The sequence below is a fragment of the Lytechinus pictus genome, chromosome 3 (genome assembly GCF_037042905.1).
Source record: "Lytechinus pictus isolate F3 Inbred chromosome 3, Lp3.0, whole genome shotgun sequence".
In the NCBI taxonomy this organism is placed as follows: Eukaryota; Metazoa; Echinodermata; class Echinoidea; order Temnopleuroida; family Toxopneustidae; genus Lytechinus; species Lytechinus pictus.
The window spans coordinates 15,412,432-15,430,870 of NC_087247.1; the positions used below are offsets into that span (position 1 = coordinate 15,412,432).

At 37.7% G+C, this 18,439-nt stretch overlaps 1 protein-coding gene across 1 annotated transcript; it reads right to left on the reverse strand.

Moving 5' to 3' along the window:
• Positions 1 to 272: 272 nt before the first annotated feature.
• Positions 273 to 17,569, reverse strand: LOC129255849 (zinc phosphodiesterase ELAC protein 1-like). The gene is made up of 9 exons (XM_064096491.1): positions 17,371 to 17,569; positions 14,859 to 15,067; positions 13,476 to 13,589; positions 12,779 to 12,873; positions 11,492 to 11,587; positions 10,814 to 10,962; positions 8,742 to 8,873; positions 7,387 to 7,481; positions 273 to 6,221 (listed from the first exon to the last, which is right to left on the reverse strand). Exons 1-9 carry the CDS (start codon positions 17,447 to 17,449, stop codon positions 6,108 to 6,110), a joined length of 1,083 nt encoding a protein of 360 aa, XP_063952561.1. The 5' UTR covers positions 17,450 to 17,569; the 3' UTR covers positions 273 to 6,107.
• Between the last annotated feature and the right edge of the window lie 870 nt (positions 17,570 to 18,439).

Genomic DNA, 18,439 nt, shown 5'->3' on the forward strand with positions numbered 1-18,439 from the left:
GCCTAGTTGACGGGGGCGATTATGAGTTTTGCAGTCGCCCTCGTGTGAATGTTTTTAGCCCTTTTCCGGGGCTCTTTTAGGACTTTCCGGGGCGAATTCGCCCGCCGCCCCCGTGTAATTTTTTGGTTGCACATAACACACTTTATCTGCCATTTTAAATTCCAATATGACCCATCATGACACAAAGGACATGATTACCTAGCTTAGTTCTAAATATTGATCATTGTGGGGGAAAATAAGTACAATATGATAGCACGAATCAAAATTCATGTATGGTATAACTGATGGTAATCCATTTATTATTGCTATCAATCATTTATATGCTAGGCGGTTGACAGTGAATCTTACAGATCTCCAGGAATTACTTTGAAACGATTCAATTGATAACCATTGTGTGTTCGACAATCTGACAATGGGAGCATGTTCGCCTCACAATCGGGAGATCAAGCTCCGACAGCATAAGACCAAAAGATGTTAAAAGAGGGGAGTTGCTTCTACCCTGTTTGGCGGTCAACGAATTAAAGGGGAAGTTCACCCTGACAAAAAGTTTATTGAAACAATAACATAATAAATAATGAAAACAATATTGAAGGTTTGAGGAAATTCCATCAAATATTTAAAAAGCTATTGGAATTTCATTTAGTGTATTTGTGACGTCAGATGCAAGCAGTTCCCCCATGTTTCTTATAGTACAAAACTCAATGAAATGTAGCCTCCTAAAAAAAATGAAAATGTTTTTTATTGAACCCTCAGTATATCAACAAACAAATGATTTCACACCCGCTCCAGAAAGAAAAAAATTACCCATGATGAACCATTTATGCATTTTGTATCACACAACATAATGGGGCAGCTGCTCGTACAGTTTTTTGACGTCACAAATCAAAAACTTAAAATTCTGATATCTTAGATGGATTTACCAATATCTTTTTTGTATCATATTTTCTTGTGTTTTTACAACAAACTTTTCTCCGAGGTGAACTTCCCTTTTTAAGGGATAGAGCAACGTCCGACGTGGCGCTGCTAAGTTGCTGCCGGGCTCACGATCTACAGGGTATGGGCAAAATAAATTTTCGGAGCATTTCTGTTACTGAATTCTATTTTGAACAATAAAATATGTATTATTATCATTCATCATTAATATTAATTCATCATCATCATCATCATACCACTATATAACCATCAGTACTTCAAGTCTGGAGCAGTTTTATCTTCATGTCGATTTGTAATAAAATATCACAATTAGTGGAGCAATATTCTGAAACAAGCAGGCCAAAAACCTGCCTGTATGTCTAAAATGCAGTGCCTCAAATTATTTAAAACCAAGAAAATGATTTCAATGAATTTTCATGACAGTCGATCCTCTCTAGATTTCAAGATGGTGGCCATTTTGCAGCATATCTATTGGACAGATTACTGGGGGCAATTTCAATATCCCTAGATGCCAAATGTTGAAATAATACATTACGTGATACTAGATAAAGTGATTTTTTTTTAATGATCTTTTTTAATGGCAGCCATCTTGGATTTCAAGATGGCTGACATTTTGCTTCTGACTCAGGGGATCAGATCGCTGAGGGCCAGCAATATTTGAAATAAGCACCCCGCACTATGTCGATATATGTCAAAGTGCAATACTGCAGATCATATAAAACTCAAAGAAATAATTTACAGCCTCTCAACAGAAAATGATTGTTCCGGACGGTTATTATTCAACCAAAGCCACTTCAAATGTGGAACTGCAGAAGAAGCTAGCTGGTTTTTGTATTCATGGTGCTTCATACTTACGTAACATCTATATCAGCAATTAAGGGTGCCAAAGTTGCAACGGACAAAGATGTGGTTGTGTTGGATTTGTTTTCAGTGCCAATACAACGGGTTTTACTCACCATTATAATGTTGTACATCATTCAAACTTGGTAACCATATTTGAATTCAAAATAGCATATATTTAATATGTTTTTTTTCATTGATCAAGGATGCAAAGATCAAGTTTTTCTCCAAATTCAAAGTGTAAAGGCAATACGTAAGACTTGAGCAAATAATCTTTCATGGCGGCCATCTTGTATTTCAAAATGGCAACCAAACAGGGGTCTGACAATAATCAGTGCCTAAATATATGCCTATATGACAACTTTCAGGGCCAGAGTTCATGTAAAACTCAAGACAATTATCATTGCTTTTAATTCATGGCGGTCATTTTGCCGAAACTGGGTGGTTACATTGCTGGTGGCCGGCAAAAATCAGTGCCACGTACTTCTGTATGCCAAAGTTTGGTGTCATATATAATGTAAAATCCAAGAAAATTATTTTGATATGGTTTTTCATGGCAGCCATCTTGCCGCTGAACTGATGGTCAGAGCACTTGTGGCTGGCAATATTTGAAATCAGCACCCAAAAATAGGTACTCTATTTGCCAAAGTTCAGAGCACATGTAAAATTCAAGAAAATGATTTTTAGTGATTTTCATGGCGGCCATCTTAGATTTCAAGATGGCGGCAGACCTGGTGGTAAGACTATTTGAAATAAGTGCCCTAAACTACACCTACACTGTATATGCTAAATTTCAATACCATAGCTCATACAAAACTCGAGAAAATTATTGCAACGATATTTCATGGTGGCCATCTTGGATTTTAAGATGGCGGCCGTTTTGCCGCTGACCTGGAGGTCAAATTGCTGGGGGGCCGGCAATATTTGAAATCAGTACCTCAAAATACCCCTATATGCCAAATTTCAGTGTCACATATCATGTAAAACTCAAGAAAATGACATTTAATGATTTTCATGGTGGCCATCTTGGATTTCAAAATGGCGGCCATTTAGACGCCGACCAAATGGTCGAATTGCTGGGGGCCGGCAATATTTGAAATCAGTGCCTAAAAATACCCCTGTATGCCAAATTTCAGTGTCACACGTCATGTAAAACTCAAGAAAATGACATTAATGAATTTCTCATGGCGGCCATCTTGGATTTCAAAATGGCGGCCGACCCGATGGTCAAATCACTTGGGGCCGGTAATATTTAAAATCAGCACCCCGAATTAAGCCTATATGCCAAATTTCAGTGTCACATATCATGTAAAACTCAAGAAAATGACATTTAGTGATTTTTCATGGCGGCCATCTTGGATTTCAAAATGGCGGCCATTTAGCCACCGACCAAATGGTCTAATTGCTGGGGGGCGGCAATATTTGAAATCAGTGCCTATAAATACCTCAACATACCGAATTTCAGTGTCACACGTCATGTAAAACTCAAGAAAGTGACATTAATAATTTCTAAGGGCGGCCATCTTGGATTTCAAAATGGCGGCCGACCCGATGGTCAAATCGCTTGGGGCCGGCAATATTTGAAATCAGCACCCCAAATTAAGCCTATATGCCAAATTTCAATACCGCAGTTCATATAAAACTCGAGAAAATGATTGCAATAATATATCATGGCGGCCATCTTGGATTTCAAGATGGCGGCCATTTTGCCGCCGACCAAATGGTCAAATTGCTGGGGGCCGGCAATATTTGAAATCAGTGCCTCAAAATACCCCTATATGCCAAATTTCAGTGTCACATGTCATGTAAAACTCAAGAAATTTACATTTAATGATTTATCATGGCGGCCATCTTGGATTTCAAAATGGCGGCCGACCCGATGGTCAAATCGCTTGGGGCCGGCAATTTTTGAAATCAGCGCCCAAAAATACCCCTGTATGCCAAATTTCACACTTTCTGCCAGATTCGAGCATCTTTTTCACATATCTACTGGACTAGTTCATGTCATTTTGAAATTGATCACATTTTTCTTATTAGCACAGTTTAGAAGAGGGAAAAAAAAGGAATCGAATTTGAAAAAAAATATATAGCATTTTGGAATTAAAGAAGAAATCTTGATAGAGCACATGCTATTCTGTGCAAAAATTGAAGACTTTATGTTGGTTCGTGCATGCATACAATTAAAAAGTAGTTGTTTTTTTTGCATTCATTGATAAATGAAGTGATAACTTGTGCCCATTTCGCTTGTTGCTCATTGCTTATAATGGAATTAACTCTTCAAAAATATCTGCAAATGAAATAAATTTGTGAAATCAAGTTTATTGATGAAGAATTCATACTTTCTTTTATATTTTGAGTAGTTACTTTAGGAGAACAACAGAGAGAGAGAAAAAAAACGAGAGAGATAGAAAGAATGAACAAGTGGAATGCCTCTGGCCGTCTCACCTGCATCACGCGATTCAATATAGCAGCAGTGCTGATTTTGAAAACTACTATAACTCGCACAAGATGTTCAGTGATACTTGGTTACTCTTATTTCCACGTTTTATGAACTAGACCAATACACTTATAGAGATATGATGGCAATTCAACAAATACCCCCAACGTGGCCAAAGTTCTTTGACCTTACATGACCTTTGACCTTGATCATGTGACCTGAAACTCGCACAGGATGTTCAGTGATACTTGATTACTATTATGTCCAAGTTTTATGAACTAGACCAACACACTTTCAAATTTATGGCTGTAATTCAACAAATACCCCAATTTGGCCAAAGTTCATTGACCCTAAATGACCTTTGACCTTGATCATGTGACCTGAAACTTGCACAGGATGTTCAGTAATACTTGATTACTATTATGTCCAAGTTTCATGAATCAGATCCATAAACTTTCAAAGTTATGATGGTAATTCAACAGATACCCCCAATTCGGCCAAAGTTCATTGACCCTAAATGACCTTTGACCTTGGTCATGTGACGTGAAACTCATGCAGGATGTTCAGTGATACTTGATTAACCTTATGTATAAGTTTCATGAACTAGGTCCATATATTTTCTAAGTTATGATGACATTTCAAAAACTTAACCTTAGGTTAAGATTTTGATGTTGATTCCCCCAACATGGTCTAAGTTCATTGACCCTAAATGACCTTTGACCTTGGTCATGTGACATGAAACTCAGGCAGGATGTTCAGTAATACTTGATTAACCTTATGGCCAAGTTTCATGAACTAGGTCCATATACTTTCTAAGTTATGCTGTCATTTCAAAAACTTAACCTCAGGTTAAGATTTGGTGTTGACGCCGCCGCCGCCGTCGCCGTCGGAAAAGCGGCGCCTATAGTCTCACTCTGCTATGCAGGTGAGACAAAAAGTGCAAGAGAGGGAGGGAGAGAAAAAAAATAGGGGAGAGATGATCAGGAAGACTTCTGCTGTAGTCATCTCCTGGCAGAGACAGACATGGTCAGGAAGTCTTCTGCCTGTAGTCATCTCCTGGCAGAGACAGAATGGTTAGGAAGACTTCTGCTATAGTCATCTCCTGGCAGAGACATAGATGTCAGGAAGTCTTCATCTCCTGGCAGAAACATAGATGTCAGGAAGTCTTTTCATCTCCTGGCAGAGACATAGATGTCAGGAAGTCTTCTGATGTAGTCATATCCTGGCAGAGACAGAGATGGCGATGAAGTCTTCTGCTATAGTCATCTCCTGGCAGAGACAGAAATGGCCATGAAGTCTTCTGCTATAGTCATCTCCTGGCAGAGACAGATGGCCATGAAGTCTTCTGCTGTAGTCATCTCCTGGCAGAGACAGAGATGGCCATGAAGTCTTCTGCTGTAGTCCTCTCCTGGCAGAGACAGAAATGGTCATGAAGTCGTCTGCTGTAGTCATCTCCTGGCAGAGACAGAAATGGTCAGGAAGTCTTCTGCTGTAGTCATCTCCTGGCAGAGACAGATGGCCATGAAGTCTTCTGCTGTAGTCCTCTCCTGGCAGAGACAGAAATGGTCATGAAGTCGTCTGCTGTAGTCATCTCCTGGCAGAGACAGATGGCCATGAAGTCTTCTGCTGTAGTCATCTCCTGGCAGAGACAGAAATTGTCATGAAGTCTTCTGCTGTAGGCAGAGACAGAAATGGTCATGAAGTCTGCTGCTGTAGTCATCTCCTGGCAGAGACAGAAATGGCCATGAAGTCGTCTGCTGTAGTCATCTCCTGGCAGAGACGGTCAGGAAGTCTTCTGCTGTATTCATCTCCTGGCAGAGACAGAATGGTTGGGAAGTATTCTGCTATAGTCATCTCCTGTCAGAGACAGAGATGGTCATTAAGTACTTTGCTGCAGTCACTTTCTGGCAGGGACAGAGATGGTCATGAAGTCCTCTGCTGCAGTCACCTTCCCTCCTGGAAATGTTGCTCTTGTCTGATCAAGAAGTTTCTGAACAGTCTCATCCCCTTCCTATTGCAAACACAGAAAAAATATGAGAGAAATAATAAAATCATAAAAAGAGACTGTACAAATCACCAACCCAGTTCTACTGGTGAGTATTCCAGACACATCATCAGAGCAAGATAGAAAACCAAAATATAAAAACTTAAAGTTTTGTGGTCACTCCCCTTGCATATTTCAGGAGTCTTCCATCCTCATATTGATTTTGCCATCTGGAATTGCCACTAAAATACCTGAATCTGATTGGCTGAGTACAGATATGTCTAAGAAAATTATGACTTGATTCGTCGTTAGCAAAACAGGCAAGGCCTTCAGTCAGATGGGTCTATTCGGTTCTGATGTTTCAGAAAAATATAATAGCCACATATGCTTGCTCGTGTTGGTGATTTTCAGCATTTGTTTTCAAAAAACATTTCCCAACATTTGGTATGATTATCCCTATACAGCCTAGATGGGAAATAAGAACTGAATAAGACTGTTGGAACAGGGTGGTCCCGGTACCAAGCCTATGGAATAACAGAATTCAGTAGTCAACAGGTTAGCCCATTACCTCCTTTAACCAAGTGGTCTCTATGTGAATCACAGAATTGAAGGGATCGTTTCACTTTGTGAGCAGCTGATTTAGAAAATTCTCAAACTGAGATGAAACATGTGTATGAGTGCCTGTATTTGTCCTCAGAAACCCTGAAACAGACCACAATATAGGGTGAAAAACTCTTAAATGAGACACAAGTAGCAATTTATAAGCCTGATTTTGAGTCACCGTCTGTATTGGACACATTCAGCTTATGCCCAGTTTTCCCCAAATTCAAAAAGTCTGTTAGCTGTGTTGACTCCCTGTATGTATCTCCTATGCACACTTTATTATTAGCTGCACTGTACATTCAGTGTACCTTGTACACACTGTATGTAGGTCATGCTGGTTTCATCCAGAGGTTGTGTGTTGTGGTGCACAGATTCGCTGTATACACAGTCATTGAAACCAACCCCCAATTATTTGCAAACTTTGGTTTACGTCTCCAAATTTTTAAAATAATTCCTTTGAACTTTGAAATTTTTGGGATTGTATTTTTACACTATAAGCCTAATGTTTAGCCCATTTTCAAGAGCCAAAATGATAATTTATTTTCATCAGAACAAAGTGCAATGATCACTTTAAGATATCAATAATTACCTTGCATTGACGTGATAATGGGTAATATCTCTGGCTGAAATGACTGATGACTAGATGCTTGCATTGGATCTGTGCAGCAAACTGACCAGCCATGGCTGTCATTGTACAGAAGAAAAAGAAAACAATGGAAAAAATAAATAAAAGACTATACATTATAGAAACAATGACTTGAGATTAGCTGGGAGAATGGGAAACCTGAAAATTTGCTTTGGTTACACTAGAGCTACAAACATTATTCGAATCATTAGATGATAACCCTTAAATATAAAAGTGGCTTTGTACATCTACTGAGGAGCTGTAACTCTTTTATTCATGCAAAACAAATTAGCGAGTTCTAAACCTTGACAATGGGATTTGTAACATTCCACCAGGCTTTTAACTTCCATGTCGCACACTGTTCTTATGCCAAGTTGATTTTCTGAAGTCCAGTACCAGTTTTGAATTACAAAATATATTGATTTAATTGCAATATAAATTATAAAGCATATAAACGCTTTGTGTTACGAAAAGGACACTGAACAAGTCTATCAAATTTAGCACTATGCCCATCTCATAATTTGTGTACCAGAGTCAATCAATGGAAATAAAGATTCTTACAGAAATTGAATATTTGCTCCAACCAAATTGTGTACATTTCAATTTCATGTATTATAATCCACGATTTACAATTTTTTGTATCGGGTTCTTTGCTTGTGGGTATTTCTGCGTGTTTTGGGTATTTTTTCACTTGAAATGGTATACTATGTTATGCTCAGATTACTATGTTCTGATGCATGAGTTTTAAATAATCATTATTCATGCGTTTTATCTAACCAGCTGAGATTAGCACTTAACTAACTGGTGATGTTGAGCCTGGGATCAAAAGTAATCAGCTTGACCCAGCCCTCAACTCCTGGGATCCGTTACACAAAAGATATTATTATGGTAACATTACCATCCAAAGGTAGCTTCCCAGAAACCCTTGATTCTGATTGGCTGTTAGGTATTGTTACCATGGTAGTTACCATTGGATGCCAAAGTTGCCATAATAGTAACTCTTATCCAACGGGACTCAGGTAAAATCTCACTGGTGCAGTACATCCTGGTCACCTAATTTTTCCAATGTTGCTTTATCCACCAAGAATCATACAATTTCTCTATGATATTTCTGTACAGTCTCTGTAAAAATTTGCCTTCGACCCCTCTTCAGGCCCAAAATATGAAATTGTAATATGATCATAAAATGTAAGTTGAAAACCATAGCCCTTAGCCACCTTTGACCCTGTCCCTGGCCCAAATCACCGGAAAATTTGTAGACTCGTCCGTTGAGTGACGACCACAGCAAATGTGAAGTATGCAATGGGCCTTATACCAACCTGGGGTGGAGTGTCCTCTCTCAATGCATATATCATGAAGTTCGTCCGCTACAGTAGCCTCATGAACCAGGACATCTGCATTCATGGCAATGGGAACGATTCTTGAGGATTCCTTAGTGTCTCCAAGGATCACTATTATGATTAAGAATATAAAAGGACCTGATGAATATAACTGTATTTCTTAATATGCTGTTAGAATTCACTGCTCTCCTTGCAACAGACCAGTTTATAGTTAGCCCCTGTCACAAATGATCAGGATTGTAACTGAGGCCGGCCTTAAAGGGCAAGTCCACCCCAGCAAAAAGTTGATTTGAATAAAAAGAAAAAATCAAACTAGAATAACGCTGAAAATTTCATCAAAATCGGATGTATAATAAGAAAGTTATGACATTTTAAAGTTTCATTTATTTTTCACATATCAGTAGCATGCAAATGAGACAGTCGATGATGTCCCTCACTCACTTTTTCTTTTGTTTTTTATTGTTTGAATTATACAATATTTCATTTTTTACAGATCTGACAATTAGGATCAACTTGACTGAACCATATAATATCAAACAATGCTAATTCCACAGTTCAGGGAGGAATTAATCTATGCGTCACTTGACAATGGGGAGAAAATTAGAATATTTCATATTTCACATAATAAAATACAAAAGAAATAGTGAGTGGATGACGTCATCAGTCTCCTCATTTGCATACCGACCAGGATGTGCATATAACTATTTTGTGAAATTAAATGAAACTTTGAAATGTCATAACTTTCTTATTTTACATCCGATTTTGATGAAATTTTCAGTGTTATGTTTGCTGGATTTTTCTCTTTTTATTCAAGTCAACTTTTTGCTGGGGGTGGACTTGTCCTTTAAGATCAAATTTTCCCAGCCTTAGCCCAACCTTGGCACGATTCACCCAAATCAAATGTACAAAGCCTTTGGGAGAAGACTTTTTCCAACGACCTTGTGACTCGGAAGTACCGGTCTGGACTATATCCCTGCATAAGATCTCTGATAGAAATAGATATATTAAAACAATGAAGAGCTTAGTTCGAACACTCACAGGGTGTGCCTTGTGAATGATTATTATTTTCCATTTGAAAATCATAACCAAGGTTTACTTTTTGAAATGTCATCACTTAGAAAGTATATGGATCTAGTTCATGAAACTTGAACACAAGGGTAATCAAGTATCACCATTCATCTTGCATGAGTTACAGGTCACATGAATAAGGTCAAAGGTCATTTAAAGTCAATGAATTTTTTACCATATTTTGCGATATCAACATCAAAATCTAACCAAGGTAAAGTTTTTGAAATGTCATAACTTAGAAAGTATATGGACCTAGTGGGTGTTTCATAAAGCTGTTCGTAAGTTAAGAGCGACTAAAGAAAGACTGGTGATCCTTTCTTGTGGAAAATGCGAGGGAAAATGGTATATTCATTAACAATGGTTACGCGCGTAAGAAAGGTTCACCAGTCGTTCTTAAAGTCGCTCTTAACTTACGAACAGCTTTATGAAACGGCCCCCTAGTTCATGAAACTTGGACATGAGGGTAACGAAGTTTCTTTGATCACTTTTGACATGCATCAGGTCACATGATCAAGGTCAAATGTCATTTAGGGTCAATGAACTTAGGACTTTATTATTATATGAATGGTATTCTTTGTGAATTATTCATCTTGGCTGTTTTCCATGTCAGCACTGCTGCTATGTTGCATTGCTTAATGCAGGCGAGACTGCCAGAGGCATTCCACTTGTTAAGCCTTAGAACCACTGTCGGTAATCAGGGAATTTCGATGGCAACAAGGCAGTTAAAATGATCATAACATGGCAAATGTGGGACAATTTCTTTAAAAGTCTAGCAACCAAAATATTCAGCTTTTTTTAAATGTAAATCTATTTTGTGATAGATTTTGACATATTCAACAAACAATATCACATTTCACCCTTGTTCATTTTTTCTTCTCCTTTTCATCTTTTTTTTCTTGGTCGTGCACCTTTAGGGGGCCAAAGCACTCCTCCCCATCATTTTCTTGGGTTAATCCAAGTCCTGTAAAAAGAGCAAATCATACCTATCTTTCTTCCTGGTCTTGTTGGTCCTACCACATCTTGTGGTTTGATGACTGAGCCATCAGGAGCTTCTATCTCTTGACCTGCTTTGACTCTGGCATACAGTGGACCTGGGGGGATCCCCCTACTCCGGAGCATCTCAGCATCTAACCTAGGGCATAGATAGAACCGTTGGATCAGTCATTTTACTACAAATGCTAAATATGGTCTCAAAAGATGTGCAAGACTTTTAAGAAGAAGTTTAAGACATACTCCCCCATGCATTGTAGAAATATTGCACTACAATGGGGCAGATTTCACCCCCCCCCCTCTCCTCACCTCTGATGATATAATTTCATTGGAAACACAAAAACTACATCGACATGATCATATTGATGGCATTTTGTAGTCAGCCTGACTGAAAACTTTTCTGTTTCAAAGCACTGTTAACCAAATAAACACAATTTGGTTTTAGTGTAATACACACACAAAAAAACCTAGCCTAAGTTATCAGTTATCATGGGAATAAGGCTTAATGGGTTGAGGTTAGCAAATCATATTTGAAATAGAGAAAAGTTCTGCAGAGTTTAGATAAGAATTATTTATTAAAGTTCAATGATATGAACAAACTGACGGTATTTGCATTTTGCCGTCAACCCGACTTTAAAGATTCCACTCCATCGCTTTAATAGTCCTATTACCTGCCTGGTTGAGGCTTCTCCAGAAACACATATCCAAAGCAAGGAACCCGGTGAGTCAGAGGGGCAGCACGTATGATATGATGATCATCTTCATGTCTGCAAACCAAAAATATCAAATCAAAAGTCAAAATTGGAGGTAACATTTCCCCACTGTTAAAATGAAACAATCATATTTCAAGAACTATGTCCCTAACCGAGTTATAATAATGTGTACATTGCCATGTCACCATGTGTATCTAGATGGTGGCAAGGAAGTGGTCCAACATATGGAAACACGACATAGTGTGAAAAAAAATTGACGAAAGCATATGGAAACTTGCACTGCTTCGTCTACTGAAACACCACAATGTCCCCACCCATGATCTTTTGACAGTCTACAACTGTTACATCAGACCAACAGTTGAATACGCAGTCCCAGTTTCGAATCCAGGACTTACCAAGGATCATGTCCAAAAACTTTGAGAACATCCAAAAAAGGCAATCAAAATCATCCTCAGATGTGAATTCTCTTATTACGATGATGCCCTCGGTTTGTTGAATATGAGCACCCGTGCTGAACGACAGGAAATGATATGTCTACAATTTGCTGAATAAGAAACTGAATAAGTCAACAGGACCATGTCACCACTTGACACCACAGGCACTGGAAACTGCTTTCTCTACTAGAATAAGAAAGATACCCCAAGTTCCGCAATGAATTTCAGAACAGACTCAGGGATAGCACTATCCCATAGTGGGTAAAAATTTTTAAAATGAACTCGAAAACTAACGTTTTATAATCATAATTTATAGCCATTTCATATGATCTTAGATACTATTTTGGGGTGAGGGCGTTTAATATTCTCTAACAGTACCGTGGTTGGAACACTCTGACCCTGAGGATTGCAGGGATATGTACTATTAGTGCGAGTTAAGTTGAGGGTGTGAATGCATGTGTATGGTATGGGTGGGTGTGTGTGAGATGTGCACATGTGTATGTTTGAGAGAAAGAGAGAGAGAGAGAGAGAGATCAATGCATAAATTCAAAATAGAGAATACTACTATCATGAAAGGATGTGGATCAATTTTAAGCTTGCATGTAAATGTAATTATCAACATTTCATCCTCCGTCTCCTTTCTTACTGTCTGACTCTCTGCAATTTTGCTTAGCAGTGCAATGTAACTTCTTCTTTCTCCTTCTGTCTATATCTACCCCAACCTTCCATCTCATTTCCACTGACTCCTCCCCCCCCCTCTCTCTCTCTCTCTCTGTGTCTTGAATAATTGTACTCATTTTGGTTTACCTACAGATTGTAAATGCCATCAGCATTCATAGTGATATTTCTTCCTGCCTTTTCATTCGGATGCAATGAACCCTCTGCCTCATGCGATGGCTTCCAAGACTATATTGGATTAAAATAAATAGAAAATAAACCTTAACAAATTCAGCAGTTTCAAGTTTATGAAAAAAAAAAAGGGGGTGTGAAGATAAAAACAACTTCTGTATTCCTTTAATACAACCCCCCCCCCCCCACTAAATAGGCAGGATTAATTCCTTGAATGCATGAGCGCTGAAAGGCAGCTCGAGCTAAAGCCGGGGTAATAATGATAACAACGCGCCTCGGAATAGAACATTTCTAGATAGATAGCGCTATATAAATGCCTATTATTATTAGTAAATGTAGGAAAGATATTCACCAAATGCACTTATATTATATTTTTGCAATCTTTGGAAAATATACATATTAAGCCCTTAATATATATGTGTTAATGACACATAGCATTACAGAAATAAATATGCAAGTGACTTTGAATCTGAATTTAAATAAAGTCAACAGAAATCAAATGAAAACTCAGATTATCTCTTTCATAGATCTTTCATGGAAGTTAGACAAAATGAGACTATTTCCGATTGACTTGATGCCAATTGTCCCTTTCTCTAACAATTTTAATGACAACTGACCTTGCCTCTTATGTAAAATCATAGTGTAGGAGTTTTACAAACCTTCCAGTCGTGGGGATGGTCAGTATCTGGAACCTGAAGCTCATGTACCACATAGGAGTATGACATCTCTGATCTTGACAGTTCCAAGCTCACACGGACATACTTTCTTAAACCCTTCAATAGAGCAAACAAGAAGCCAGACAAAAATATCAAAAGCAACATTTTGGTGAATATACTATGCTATTCTCATTTATGATACTCTTATTATGAGCTCAGATACAGCCTAGCAACCTAGTGTTACGTGTAGAAAACCCAATATTTTTTACAGTCACATGGCTAGTTGAGGCATTCTGAGCCTAACAATACAGTTCCGAGCTAGTTTTACCTTTGATCATGTTTATCTATCATTTTGCTAGGCTGTGAGTGGTAAAGGCTAGGTTTCAGGTTATCAACATCAACACTTAACTTGAAATTCTGAGATATACGGTCCCAAATATAAAAAGCATGCTGAAATAGTAGGCTACATTACAGTTTCATAGTATCAATACAAGTGACATTGAAAGCTCAGGGATGTACAATGAGTTGCAATTGATCCAATCAATCTCAACTATGGCAAGCCAGCAACACCATCATTCCGAATACAGTACTTGAAACTAAAGTATCGTATCACTGGTCTTATCAGCATTATGGCAACTGTTGGTACTCCCATAAATACAAGCACTATCTTAACACCAAGGGCGGTATTCTGAAAATGTTCATATCTACGTCACAATCTCAAATTGGTATTCTGAAAATATTCTTTGTCTCTCTCCTATCATTTCTCTCTTTACAACCTATGCTGAGCACATAACCTTATAACTTGTGCATATACCAACATAAGCCATTACTTAGTGTACGTGCAGTGCGACAATACAGTACGACAATACGCCAGACGGTGGCCTGTACTTATAGAGAAGAAGAAGAAGAAGTGGGCATAATATTTTCTTGATATAAGGAAAGCTCTTACTGGTTAAACTGCCAGTATAAAGTGCATTTTGATTGGCAATATCTAAAAAAAGGGTGTGTTGAAGATGAGAAAGGGGGCAGTCCTTACAGAGATAAGAACACGTTGAGAAGATTTTCAGAATACCAATTAAATCTGTCTTCCTATCTCAGTGAGATAAGATAAGAACAGAGATGAGAACTTTTTCAGAATTCTACCCCAAATTTGAATGAACAACAGAAACAATGATTCTGCAGGGAATAAGTTTCCTTGTATCACTACACAATTTATTCCAAATTTTCCAAACACTGCTACATTAAAGTTTTTGTGTAGCAGATTTTTACTGTACAGATTAGCTTTTTTCTTTTGACCTAACATGCTAAACAAATTTGGAAAGCAAAAATATTCTGTTCCGGTTCTGCACATATATGTTGAAAACAAGGTTTCTAAAACAAACATACCTGAGGACCATATATCTCCATAATACTGCCCTCTCTGTCCGGATCATGGAAAGCTGTGTTGAGGGTGCATAATAGACCCGGCAATCCAAACGAGTGGTCACCATGGAGATGCGTGATGAAAATCTTGGTGATGCGACCAGGCTTGACTGAGCTTTTCATTAACTGAATCTGGGTGCCTTCACCACAATCTACAAGCCATGCCTCTCCATCTAAAATGATAATAATAATATACTTTTCCATTTCCTGATCATTAACTACCGTATATGACAACTGGAAAGTTGTACCTTTCACTTGAGTTTCATCAGTAAAAGATTAAATTTTTGGGCCCAATAATATAAGACAAAAAATGTCAATGCAGATTTGGCTAAATGTAATTGTACAAGTCAAGCTCTAATGGAAGATGTTGGAACATGCAATACAAAATATGGATTTTCCTAATCGACTTATAAGTGTGAAATAATAATTTTTATCTATAAATTGTTCTTCAAAACGGCATCGCTAACCGGATGTACGTCCTACGTAAGCGGTTCAAGGGTCGACCCTATTGTACTTGCGTTGTGTACATTTGGATCGAGGGATCTACACAACATCGGTCTGGTAAGAAACCTTTATTTTTTACATTTTAATTGACTATTATTTTAAACCTTCCTATGCATTAGGCGTAGGTAGGTGTAGAGATAATTAAATCAAGACCAATTACGTGATTTTTTTATAAAAAAGATGGATTTCCTAGGGAAATCCATCTTTGTTTTGGTCAGTCTCTAGTCTTATGCATATATGGACGGCGGTTCAAGACTCCAATGATGAAGAAGTATATGTCAATTTTTTTTTAAAAAGAGAAGATTGCCTATGATTTTGAGTGATTTTCGATTCTCGTGTGTTCTCATGGAATTTTTTTGCTGTCTACGATACCCCTGCCACCCCTCCCTGCCAACATAAGTAGCACAGCTAATTTTGTCTGAAGGAGAGCAGCAATAGACATTCTACTTTGATCGATGAACAGGCTTAGTCCTACAATACAACATCGTTGGAGTAAACTAAACTAAACTAGTAGTAGTAAAAGACATCATCATGGAATCCTCAAGACTAGGTCTGTGGTCACATAAAACGTCAAACAAGTCCTTTCATGAAACGCTCCCTATACTTTCAAGTTGTGATGACATTCTAAAAATTTAACCTTGGTTTTGACTTTGTCTTTTGATGCCCACACCATTAACATTAACAGAGAGCTCCGGCCCCCTTCCTCCTGGGGCCCGTTTCTCAACACCGTCATAAGTCTAACTTCTTGACTAAATCGGAGATAGTGAGCTACTTGTCCGCTAACCGTTTCACAAAGCCCTCTTTACCAAAATCGGGTACAACAACCTCACTAAATATTTATGACACCCCCGAACCTGTCATAACTTCTTTCTTAATGATGTAGTCCCATCACATGGGTAGACTATGACAATCAAAAGTGCCTAGATATTTGAAAATAATAATCTTATGTAATCAATCATATAGGTTGAAATTACATCACAAAACAAGTGGGATAATGCATTCAATGATAATTCTAATAAAAAGGAACTATAAAAATGTTGGTAAAACGCCACAAACCATTCAGTTTGAAATAGTAAAATGATTTAATCGATAAAGATTTTTATTTCTACCACCTCAGGCCATCCATAACTGGACTCGTATTTGTCGTTTTCAGACCCCTATTAACATTTGGATAAATTCTATCTCTAATTTACGCATAGAATTTGTCAAATCGTATGTTTCAGTTTCAAATATTCAATTTTGTTTTTGTTAAACTATATTTTGATGTTTGGAATCGTAGAAGGGCGTATAATTTTACATTTTACAAAGAAAACCGTTATGGTTTACTTTCTTAAACTATTAAAATTTGATGTCCCAGGGGTACCCATCTCAACGTCCACATGTGATTTTCTAGTTATGAAATGATTTATTCATAATTTAATTTTCTCAGTAATTGAATGCTCCAATCTTCATGGTCTAAGTATGTATGATGCATAATTTACATGTGCTATTTAGTAATAATTAGTATTATTTTGAAAAGATGTATTTCCCAATTCATCACAATATTTGCAATTTTGTCATAATTTTTCTTTTTGAAACATATGCTATTTTGTGACTTAAGGCTACGTCTCGTCTGCTCTTTTTACCGATAGTATCAATATCAAGGTATTCTAGTTAGGAAGCCTTTCGAGAAACAGGTTTAGTAAGATTGGAACTATCTCCGTGGTTGGTGGATAAAGATACGACTAAGTTACTAACTTGTCCAGGTACAGGTGTTGAGAAACGGGCCCCTGGGTTAAATCAACATAAACTAAGTTGGGCGCTAGTGCGCTTACGCATCAGTGCCGGGCATGCTCAGCTAGCACAAGCCGCGCCGCCCTGTCAGAGTGTTTCCTTGGGCTGCGAAAGAGCACTAGGAAAGAAAGAGAATGGTGGATGACTGTTGGACCAGAGCTGCAGCTACATAACCATAAGTCTTTTTTTTACGTCTTACCACTCTTTACCACCGTGCCTGACACTCCCCGAGTAGGTGATGGATGAGCGGATGCTGTTCCTAAAAAAGTTATGTCCATGATTTAATATGTCGATGTCAAAATATCCGTCGATGGATGACGACCTCAGCTATAAAGTATAAAAATGAGCGAAAACTTAACTCGACATGTACGTACCGGTATGCATAAGCGCATGCGATCACGGACATAGAGTCTTTCTTCAGTCTTTTATAATCTACAGCGAATTTATTTTCTATACTCACTAAAGCTGTTGTAATGTATGGTAATGGTATATATCTCACTACATTAAATTAATTAATTAATTAAAGTTTTAATTCCAAATAATGAATTGAATGTATTTGCATCCTTAAAATGAAAGAAAAAATAAAATTTAATTTCATAGCGCATGGGATTTTCCTATTCTAAGTAAATTTCTAGACACGCCCACTGGCTGCCCCAGCTGTTCGGTTTGGTGCCGTTGGCGTTGTTGTTTATCTAACTAACAGTAACATCGTACAAGTTACTAGTAAATTCAACCTTTGATTCAACTATAAACTCAGCACATTATATTCTGGAATTTGCATTCTATCAGCTGCAGCTCATGCAAGTCAGGCGCCAACGTGGATGATATAATTTAATTCGATCAACTGCCGGTAAGTGTGTGTGACTGCGAGCAATTACAATGCGATTTTACAAGCCATTTATTTATTATATATTATCATCAATCATCATGCAGAAGAAATGCAACCCCCGCGCGCGGCCGCCGCTATTAATAAATACTAATATACATACTCAAAAATTCAATTTTTACATAGTCAATATTCATGTAATTAGATCTACTTGGATGGAGAGATGTAAAGCAAGTTGTAGCTCATTTGTCCCTCGTCTAATGATTGCAATGCACTATATTAAAAGAAATAAAAATGATATTTTTATTATTAATTATTTATGCAGAGAGATTTTTTGTCAATGTGTGTTTCACTTCATCCATATTAATGACACTAGGGAGTAGGCTGCTGAATGTGGTGAACATCACATATGTAACATGTGTTATTCTCACATCACCACCAT

Bases quoted from the DNA above. Each gene is read 5' to 3' on its own strand.
- LOC129255849 (XM_064096491.1), bottom strand. From the start codon at position 17,449: ATGGACATAACTTTTTTAGGAACAGCATCCGCTCATCCATCACCTACT. The intron at 15,068-17,370 runs GTAAGACGTAAA...TTATCATTTTAG, and splicing joins AGGCACGGTGGTAAAGAGTG to ATGGAGAGGCATGGCTTGTA. The intron at 7,482-8,741 runs GTTGGTATAAGG...GTACAATGACAG, and splicing joins GAGAGGACACTCCACCCCAG to CCATGGCTGGTCAGTTTGCT.